This window comes from Neofelis nebulosa, chromosome 2 (genome assembly GCF_028018385.1).
Source record: "Neofelis nebulosa isolate mNeoNeb1 chromosome 2, mNeoNeb1.pri, whole genome shotgun sequence".
In the NCBI taxonomy this organism is placed as follows: Eukaryota; Metazoa; Chordata; class Mammalia; order Carnivora; family Felidae; genus Neofelis; species Neofelis nebulosa.
The window spans coordinates 66,899,525-66,910,664 of record NC_080783.1 but is presented as its reverse complement, the minus strand read 5'-3'; the positions used below and the strand labels follow the sequence as shown (position 1 = coordinate 66,910,664).

At 35.5% G+C, this 11,140-nt stretch overlaps 1 protein-coding gene across 6 annotated transcripts in view; it reads right to left on the bottom strand.

The window, feature by feature from the left end:
- Positions 1–589: 589 nt before the first annotated feature.
- Positions 590–11,140, bottom strand: part of LOC131503571 (sodium channel protein type 1 subunit alpha) — a 155,201-nt gene continuing 144,650 nt past the window's right edge. For all 6 annotated transcript variants that reach the window (XM_058715032.1, XM_058715023.1, XM_058715056.1 and 3 more), the window contains exons 24-27: positions 9,833–9,970; positions 7,808–7,912; positions 5,970–6,240; positions 590–3,872 (exon numbers count right to left, since the gene is read on the bottom strand). In XM_058715032.1, coding sequence (XP_058571015.1) covers positions 2,695–3,872; positions 5,970–6,240; positions 7,808–7,912; positions 9,833–9,970 — 1,692 coding nt within the window. In that variant the 3' untranslated portion in view covers positions 590–2,694. The remainder of the gene's footprint in view (positions 3,873–5,969; positions 6,241–7,807; positions 7,913–9,832; positions 9,971–11,140) is intronic.

Sequence of the window (11,140 nt, the reverse complement as noted above, 5' to 3'; positions counted from 1 at the left end):
TATAACTTTATGTTGATAAATGCACCACTGCCAACCCAGAGCAACTCAGCAAAGAAGGAACTGGGGAATAAATACCCAAGTTAGCTCTCTCCCACTGGTGCTTTCCTTGGTGGTACTTTCCTGCTGGGACTTTCCATTAGCCAGACCAGTTGGGAGCCAAAGGGTAAGAGAGCAGTGTAGAAAATCACCCTTCCACAAAGCAGGAGGAGAAGCCTGGAGAGTGGTTCTAGAGGAGCAAACAAAATATCCTACTCACACATAGCAACTTTTAATTTTTTAAATACAGATTTGAGGGCTTCTTTTCATATCTCAAGAGGCCATCTACCATGGCTCTGGCTCCATACTTTTTTTCCAGTGAAAGCTACCAGCTTATGCTCTGACATGAATTCCTTCTAGCAGAAGTCACTTCCTACTGCTTGTAGCCCTTGGGAGGTCATTCCTCCCAGTCCCATTTCTACCCCAGGGTTTCTGTCAGCTCAGGTAGACTCACTATGTGTTTGTGTCTTTCCCTTTCTCCCCCCAATTTGTAGAATAAAATATTTTCATTTTCTTATAAAATGCTGTTAACAAAAAGTAACTAGGCAAACAATAAAATAAAAAATGTAACCTTTATTAGTTTTGCACATTTTTAATGTTGGTTAGCATCATTTAGGGTAATAGTAGCATTTTCCAGCATGCAGTTCACGAATACAGTTTATCTAAGTAATTTTAAGAAAAAGAGGAGCCTATGGTTTGCTTCCGTAAGAAACACAAAATATCCTGATGTAATTGACTATATAAGTTCACTACTCTCTGTTCTTGTGGAAAAAAATATGTGAAACCTGCATTATATTTAGAGCAATCTAGAGCAGGATGACTCCAAAGAAATGAAAACATAAACAGAAATTAGAAAAAAAAAGGACAAAAATGAAAAATAAGCACTACCTTCAATCAGTTTGTGCAGGCACTACCAAAAATATAACTAAAATGTTATACCCTTTTCCAATTGCAGAGCATAATTTGGACGTGGCTTGTGAACCTATTTTGCCCCTTAAAATTATGAAATAATCTAAAATTAGCAAATTTAATAAAAAAGCAGAAGTCTACAACTACCCAGTCTTGTTTTCATTTCTTGTTTAGCAAATGTCTTCCATGAAAAAGTACTATGGACAGAAAGTAAGAAAAGTGATTGTGATATCAACCCGAAGATAATTTCCTCTTCATATTTATGTACATAATGCTGAAAAATAAAATAAAATGACTTTTTACAGTATTTATATTTGCTTATAAAATTCTAAACACATTTTTAACAGGTTAAGCAGTGTGTGTTTGTTTTTTAAACATGTCTGTACATCTGGCTATACATCATATGTTATCCACTTAAAATTTAAAAATAACCAAAGAGCTGTTAAAGTGCTGCAAACTATTGCTTAATGACTTAAAGAAATGAGATCTGTTGAACAATTTCCTTGACTTTACCACTGACATATGGTTTCTCATAAATGAGATTCTGAGCAGTGGGAGAAACCAGATACAGCAGCATGGTAATATAAACATGCATTGATAGCATCCAAACTATCTATAATGGTACAGAATACATTATATTACCTGTGTAAAGCTTGCACTCTACATTTCTTGTGGTACATATTTGATGCAATAAATACTGTGCGTAGGTCATTATTTGTTTGCCCAAACGTGCACCACAGGGTAAAATGACTATTTACATAATAAATAGCATTTCATTAACATATACAGTTGTCAACCTGCTGAGCTGAAGATGGCTAAACGAAGTGCAGGATTAAGCAGAAATTTATAAAGGGTTCTTTTGGTCAATTCAGTCTTCGGGGAGAAGCAATGCTCATTTTTCAGTTTTTTTTTTTTTTAAATACGATAAACAGAAACACAACATTTATGACTCCAGACATTTGAATGAAGTTTGCACCTGCTAAGATTTAATGGCCTACCCCCTCCCCCCGCCCAGAATGATCCACTTGGTCTGGTGGCTGGATTTGATGAAACAAGATCAACAAAGCACCTCCAGTTATCACCCAATTACCCCTCCCAGGAAGATGGATGGAATTTAAGAACTCATGGTTTTCCTTGTGACTTTTTTTTTTTTTTCATGCATGATCTCTAAGTGCAGCATGCCCTCATGCAAACCACACCTTTGTGCAGATGGGAGGCCGTGTGATTGTGATAACCCCCGGTGGCATACCTGTTGAAGAGACCCTTTGTCTATTTCACAACAGAAACCCCATTTACAAAAATAGTCACATATAATAAACAACATATGGATTAAAAAAAAGATGAATCCCCTAACAGATTTTGTAAAAATGTGACAAATGTGGCAGTTGAAATGCAAAGAGTGGATACAATTACTACACTAAAGTGTTTCATGTTAAACAACCCCCAAATTATAGGTTTGCACCCCTTTGAACTGGTCCCTACAGTCTGAGTAGCCATTTTGTCTCTTGTCTTCAGCAGTGTCAGCTGGTAGTGAGAGCAGTAACCTCCTGTCAAGGTCGTCTCCCCTTTACACAGAGTCACAGTTTTCTGACAAGGGGTCACTGTCTTATAGTAGGCACTGACCTTAAGTAGATTTGTGTAAAAACAGTCAGTTTGGCATTGACCTCCTAAAGGAGTCCTGTTGACAAAAATACATCACCTTCACAGGCTGTAAACAATTGTCACCCAATTATTCTTATTTATTTTCATTTACTTCCCTTTGGCTTTTTCATCTTTGCCTTCTTGCTCATGTTTTTCCACGATTGGCTTTGTTACCCGATCGTAGGAAGGTGGACAAGCTGCTGTGGACATGGTCAGATCAGTTTTCTCTGTAATAGAGTTTTCATTTATTCTGTCAATTATCATGTCTTCTTTTACAAGAAGGTTAGCCCCACCTTTGATTTTATTTTTATTATAGGTAAATGAAGCTTGTTTTACAGTTCGCTTTAAAAGGTGGCGCCTGTAAGCACGCTGAATAATTACAGCAGACACCTCCTCTTGTTTCCTTTTTAAAGTCGTAGTTATTGGCTGATAAGAGACTTTTGATGGATTAGAAGCCATGAATCGCTCCTCCATCTGTATTCGAAGGGCATCCATCTCTCCACTCTCTCCCAGAACCCGCTTTGTAAAAGCAAATAAGATGTCAAGACAGTGGATCCGGTCCCCACTGACCATGGGCAGGTCCATGGCAATGAGCTGGAGTTTGTTCGGTTGCGGCAAATTGAGAGGGGGTTCAAGAGCAGCTGCAAACTGAGATAGTTTTTCAAATTCCATGAACTGGGTGGCATCAGGATCAAACTTCTCCCAAACCTCATAGAACATCTCAAAGTCATCCTCACTCAGGGGCTCTGCACTTTCCTCAGTAGCGACACTGAAGTTCTCCAGGATGACAGCGATGTACATGTTCACCACAACTAGAAATGATATGATGATGTAACTGACAAAAAAGAAAATCCCAACAGATGGGTTCCCACAGTCTCCCTTAACAGAGCTTCCAGGGTTAACTTTATTAGGATCACAGTCAGGTGGTTTACTGTTGAGAATAGGTGCTAGCAATCCATCCCAGCCAGCAGAGGTGGTAATTTGGAACAGGCAGATCATGCTGTTGCCAAAGGTCTCAAAGTTGAACATGTCATCAATTCCAACTTCCCTCTTAACATAGGCAAAGTTGGACATTCCAAAGATGGCGTAGATGAACATGACCAGGAAGAGCAGGAGGCCGATGTTAAACAAGGCGGGAAGGGACATCATCAGAGCAAAGAGCAGCGTGCGGATCCCCTTCGCCCCTTTGATCAGACGCAAGATTCGACCAATCCTGGCGAGACGGATCACTCGGAACAGGGTAGGGGACACGAAGTATTTTTCTATCAGCTCGGCCAGAAACATGCCTGTGGATAAAAAGTGAGAATACCAACCATTGAAGTTATCCACTAAGATAATAATCAAAATTTTGTTAAGGCTCTAAGGTAAAGTTCAGAATCCTGAAATTCAGTTGCATAATCTTAAATTTGACATACATATCATATACATGTAACTGTATATAATATATATTATTAATGAACTTTAATTTTGACGTTCAGTATCAAATTCAACTCAATATTTGTTATAGACTCAGTTGTGTCCTTCCTCCTCACTACCCCCCATTCACGTTTTAAAACTCTAACTCTCCAATGCATAGTATTTGGAGAAAGTTTGGAGGGGATAATTACGTTTAGATGAGGTCATAGGGTGGGGCTCTCATGATAGGATTAGTACCCTTGTAAGAAGAAACACTAGAGAACTATCTCCTCTCTCTCCGCCGTATGAGGACATACAAGAAGGCAGTCATCCACCAGCCAGGAAGAGAGCCCTCACCAAAAACCCACTACGCTGGCAGCTTGTTCTTGGACTTCTATCCTCTAGAACTATGAGAAAATAAATTTCTGTTGGTTAAGCCACTCAGTGTGTGGTAAGTTGTTATGGCAGTCCAAGTTAAGACAATGTTCAGAAATAATTTTACGGTACTTTTGTCTTTGAGGGATGTCTAAAGACTATCTTTAGCTTACATAAAATCTCAAGACTAAATATATAAAAAAATAAGTTAAAAATTACCAAGTCTGTCTGAACAGCAGTGGCCAAGGATATAAGTACATATTTATATGAATACAATTATTTTTTTTTCTGAAATTGCCTATTCAGTCCTTACCCATCTGAAAGTAACTACCATTTTTAATACTATTTTCATTTCTCCATGAACCTGGTACTTGCCTGAGCTTCCACTATAATATTTTTACATATTATATATATGTGCTGCTACATTTCTAAAAGGATCCAAGCTGGTGCCCTTTCTGGTCTCCTGCGTCTAACGTTGGTCTCTCAGCCACTTCTTTTAAGATTTTTTCTCTATTTGCTTTTTAGATAATGAAGTAACAATTGAACTAATTTCCTGATTGGTTCAGAAAACCAAGGTCTTTCAAGTTACACTGTCTCATTCTAGAAAAGTATTAGTCTAAGTGTGTGTGGTGTGTGAGAGAGGGAGAGAAAAAGGATGATAAAGAGAGAGTGAGATAGAGAGAGGTGAATATAACCTTAGTACCCTATCCACAACTGATTGCATCATAGGTTACTGTAGAAATCAAAGGATACCTGCAATATACGAGTTGGATATAAAACCAACTCCTTAAGAGGAGGTAATGGCATGAAAATCTACCCATCAGAGGTGCCCCATATTGAATGGTAAAATGTTGACCCAATCATATTATCTGGTTTAGGAAAGAATGAATACTTTAGGCCCACAGATACACTTCTCCACTTCCCTGGAGCTAGAGTTGTATCTTTAATGAGATGAGCTGCTACTGATGTGATGTGTTGTACATTCCAGACTTTTAAGTATATAATGATAAAATGATGTCCCATACCACCTCACATCCCCTTGTGCATCATTAGTATAACTCCATTTCAAGGTTATCTAGAAAATCTCTACCTGATACCCTTAAAGAAACTTCCATCTGTATTTGCTAACATTCTGTTCTTATCTTTATTTTTTTTTCACTCTATGCCTTTCTTTATCTTCACACCAGCTTCCACTCCTGTCTACATGCTGATGACTCTGTGTCTATATCTCCAATGCAGTGTCTTTCCTTAGGACCAGACTAAATTTTTAGTTCTCTTCTCAACAGAATCATCTAGATATTAGATAGGCTACTTAATCTAAACATGTCAAAAAACATTTTTGATCTTAGTTAATAGCACATTCCTAGTTCAAATTAATGGGAATATACTAGATCCACAAATAATATACCTAATCTACAACGGTGAACATAGGATACAATATTGTACATATAGCAGGAGCCTCATTTTGTAAGAAAAACAAGTACACCTGGATGAAACATAGAAAATTTCAGAGTAGTGATTTCTGAGTGGTGGGATGACCTCTAATGTAAAGCAAATGTTACAACTTTTACTTTTATTGAACAGAATTCGAAGAGATGTTAAATACTTCTTACCTACAATGGAGAGAATGACAACCACAAAATCAAAAATATTCCAGCCTATGGTAAAATAATAATGGCGGAGGGAGATGAGCTTCAGCACACACTCTCCAGTGAACAGCACAATGAACACCAGGTTGATGCGTGACAGAATGTTTGTCACATATTCACTCTGGTCATCTGTTTCTACCATCATTGTGACCATGTTGAGACAGATAAGAATCATGATGCTGATGTCAAAGACTTGTCTAGTTACAAAGTCAAAGACCATTCCTTGAAATTTGTTCTGTAGGGAAACAGGAAAGCTTTTTAGCAACCGAGGAGTTTTCCTGTACATATTAGCATCTGCCTAAGTACTTTCTGCATTGGTTAACTTTCTAATATTATACATAGTAACCACTGACTCTGAATGGTGTAAAAGATGGCTTGTAACACATTAATTTTAAAAATTTAATAACCTAAACTTCTATTTACCAATGGGTATTCCACAGAATAACGATCCCTGTCAAAAGGGTACCTCTGATAAGAAACATTGCATACTATACTCTTCACCCAGAGGCACAAATGTATATTAACATATTAAGATTATGAGAAATAGAGAAACCTGCCTAATTTTATTTTACTAGAATATCCTATGATCAGTTGGACCATGCAGGCATCTCAAAATATAGTATCTAGCAACATTCCATTTGTCTTATTCTCAAAGAATTGCTAAAGAGAACTTGGGATTTCCAGGACACATCTATAACATTATGCATTTAAAACCTATGAATGGTGATATTGATGTTCTTCCACCAAAAGTCTTTGTTGACTGTCAGACATAGAATGCTGACCCTACACAGGAATAATCAGACCATAATGACCTTCTTTATACTTTGATGTCAAAAATTAATGTCCCCATCACTGATCTGTCATTCTGCCCCTCATTTCTGCCACTGTTAGTCACTGCAGGCCATTGTCAGGCTCATTTCCTTAGGCTGCTGAGGAATTCTGAGGATATCTTCTATCTTACATTTTTTCTACACATAGTTGACCCATTTCTACTTCCAGGGTTAAGGTTTAGTAGAGAACAGTATGTATTTCTCATCATTTTCAAGAAGGCAACTGTTGGATGTCACAGTATGAATGTTCACTAGTATTTTGTTCCCTAATGTGCCTCAGGAATTATTTTAACTTCACAAATCATCATCACAAAAATCAATACAGTGTAGGATAAGGCTTCTCCATTTCACAGGAGTTGTTTGGTTGGTTTATCATGGAAGCATGAGGATTGTTAGTTATCATCATGAATTGTATTTATTGCCCCTGATGGCTGAAGACATTAGTAACTTCTAACTATATAGCCATCTATACGAACAGCAGATACTAGAATTCTTTTTTTCTCCACTCAGTACATCTAACGGACAATACAAGGGAAGTAAGATGTTATTTCACTCAGCACTTCATCACTTTGTTAACCTAGCAGAAAATTGCATGCTTTTTAATCCCATCCAAATTTTATCCCTCTTCTTAAGATGACTCAGCAACTACTTTTGAGTTCTGAACAGCTTTTTCTTGTGCATAACACATTATTTATGTGCCTTCGCCATTTAGGTTGGATTCTAGTTGTGTAATTAGAAGTCCCCTGAAAACAAGGATGCATTTTTCTGCTTCTTCTTTTTCTTTCTGGTCTCTCTTTTTTTTTTTTTTTAAGTAATTTTTACCATTACCATAAAAGGTATGAATTAATGATATTCTAAAAATGGAAGAAATCTTTGCCGCTGGAAATGTTAGCTACTATCTCTTCTGTAAGAAAACACATGCAATTTTTTGTCTTTGTTTATTTTTTTCCCATATCATTTGGTATTTCTTACTCCTGGTCGAGGTATAGGCTTTTGTGGCTTTTTTGATCCCAATTTTTTCATTGCATTATAGTATTTCTTCTGTTCTTCTGTCATAAAGATATCTTGACCTCCAAAGTATAGAAAAGAAAAATAAAAACTGGTGAAAACTGTGCCCCTTTGCACATAATTTTTCAATGTTAAACTTAAAACAGGAAAAGGATGGTTAAAAAAGGAAACGGATAAAATAATTAAGCCTAGAATTTTAAATTTGAAAAATACAAATTGCATTTTTTAGGTGCTACAGTATTATTTAATTCTCACAGTAATCCAACATTGACTTTATTACTTTCAGTATTATTTTATGGCAGAATGAAAGCAAGCAACTGAGAGGCTAAGTATTTTACCCAACACCATATAATAAGTGAGTGGTAAAATGCGATTTGCTGAAACATGAAATAATAAGTTTCTAATGCTAGACAGACTGCTTTTCAGAAGTTAAAGACAATCATTTTCTTATTCCAGTGCAGCAATGCATTAGAGTATGTATATTGTAGGATGGGTTAAAGCTATTATAATCCACCTTCACTCAGCCAAGAATTGGAACAAAAGGATAAAAAGGAAACTGGCCAAGTTGGTAGAAGTGTTAGGGATCAGAGATCATTAGTATGGCAAGGATGTGACAGGCCAGGAGGATTGCAACCCAGGCTAATAAGTGATATAAAGACCTGACATTGATCATAGAATATATTAATAACAATAAAAAGGGGTGGGGACAGGAATTTTCTATAGTGAAAACATCTCATACAATGGAAGCACTCATACAATAACAAAATATACTGAACAAATAAGATGAAGGAATAATCAAGGAAGAAATATAAATGACCAAAAGCACCGAAAACATGTTCAAATCTACTAGTAATAATAGACATAAAAATTAAAATTAAAAGCAATTTTCATTTATCAAATGTCAAGTATTAAAAACAGAATGTTTGATGCCAGTGAAGCAGCAGTGACCTGAGCACATCCATACACTGTTATTGAGACTATGAGCGAGCATATTGTTTGGAGGAAGCAAAATACTTTGGAAATTTGTCTTAAGAAAATAATTAAATACTAATTTTTATTTTTTATTTTTTGGCACAAAGACTTTTGACTAGGTACTCTTTAAATCATTAAAGATTAGAAACAACATAAATCATCCATTTTTGGGGAAATAGTTAAGTAAATTATGATAATCTACGTACAAAGACTTAACAAAATGGCAAAATACTTATGTTAACTCAAAAAGAGAATTTATAACTATAGATAAAATAATTTTGATAACAAGAATATGTTTGAAAAGTGTGAACAGAAAAACATAAAGTGTGAATAGTGATTACTCCCAAGTAATGGTATTTCTTTACTTTTCATACTTTCTATAATGTGCATATATAATCAGGATGATAAAATGGGCTTTATAAATGATAATAAGATAAAGAGCTGTTCAATTCAACACTGGGACTAATATTTTATAATTAAATATCAAGGAGAAGGAAATAGAAATTATAAAAAGATCCAATGAAGGAAAAAATGTGAAAAGAAACACTAGGAGATGCTTATGCAAACCTTTTGCCTAATTTATTGCAAACATTCTAAGGGTTTTCACTGGAAAGAATATTTTAAGTAGGGGAATTACAGGGATAAAACAATGAGTTGACTTTGGAAAAGGGGCATATGCTGTCTTCTTTTCTAGTTTTTTTTTTCTAAATATTCTCTTCAAAAGGACTGAAAATGTGGCCCCTGGCTAAAAAAAAAAAAAAAAAAAAAGAGAGAGAGAGAGAGAGAGAGAGAGAGAGAGAGAGGTTTTGTGAACCTATGTACAGGAATGGAACCCAGTCATTCTTGGCTTTCTATACCCTGAAGGAAATGGGCTGTAGATGGTAGAAGGAACGGATGAAAAATAGATTTTAATGTATATGCCCACTTGGCTTCTGAATCAAAGTACTCATTTAGTGGAGAGAATGCTTCAAATAATTTTGCTATCTTAGTGAAAGAGAAAATATTAGAAATACTTATCTTCTTTTTTTGCTGGTTGAAATTATCTATGATGACACCAATAAACAGATTCAAGGTGAAGAAGGACCCAAAGATGATGAAAATAACAAAGTAAAGATACATGTATAGACTGTCCTCATACTTAGGCTGGAGTTCCACCTACCAAAGGAGAATAGTTTGTAAAATGTCACAATACATTTTGATGCTATAAGTCAGTGCATTTTCACGAGAATAGAAAAGAAAATGCCTAGTAATACTTAGCAGTACTTTTCTTTTTCCCTCTGAGTCAGCTGCCTCTAAAAAAAGTCTCTGAAATTAGCCTTTAGAGATGTTTTCATGTAAAAAATATAGTGATTATGACACTTTAGAATCTATTTTTTATAACTATAAATACAACTAGTATCTTGCTATTTGGATAGTAGAGTGCTAAATTTGGTAAAAGATTTTTAGGTACTGAGTTTTAATAATTTAAAAATTATTAATGAAAAATTTTATTCTAGTATATATGTACAGACTATGCTTAGACACAACTATTTGTGTATGCATGAATTTATTTGGTAAACAAGAACTGAGTTATTCATTTAGAAGTTCAGCATCATACCTTTATCATTACAATAGTCCTTGAATTTTTTAGGACATATTTTAGTAGATACAACTGGACACCCGTCTTATGAATCCTCAGTTGATGATTCAGTCTTTAGATTTAACTTCCAGTAAATTATCATTGAGCTACCACATATTACGTAGTAAAGGGTAAATGAGTCGCAATAGATAGTTCTCTAATAAATTCATGTCCTTCTAAAGATAACACAGTTAAAACCCACCAAATACCCAAAACATAATTGTAAGTAACAAATGAAATGACACAACTCTGGTGGATATCAGGAAAGCACTCAGCATGAAACTAAAGCCACTTATGGAAGTGCACATTAAGAAAGTTAAGTGAGCCGTACCAGGTCAGTTTACAGATTACACAGAGAGAAGTTAAACTTTATGATAATAGACTTAACAATAGATTGGACTTCAGAATGGATAGATGAGGACTGACAGACCAGACTAAATTTTACAAAGTTTTGAAGAGCAGAGTTGGAATAAGCATGGATTTCAGTTCTCTTAAAGCCTGAAAGAGACTATTGTAGGAGAAACCAAATAAAGTAGGTCTTTACTTTGGTGATATAAACTTAAAGGAAATGTTAACCATAGAAGTGATAACATCATTGGTAAAGGCTCCAGTAAATTTATAGATGCTGAAATCATATACAAGAATGAATTTAAAAGGGATTGTTCTAGAAATCTAAGGCTGCCTGGACAACATTCATAACTTTTCAC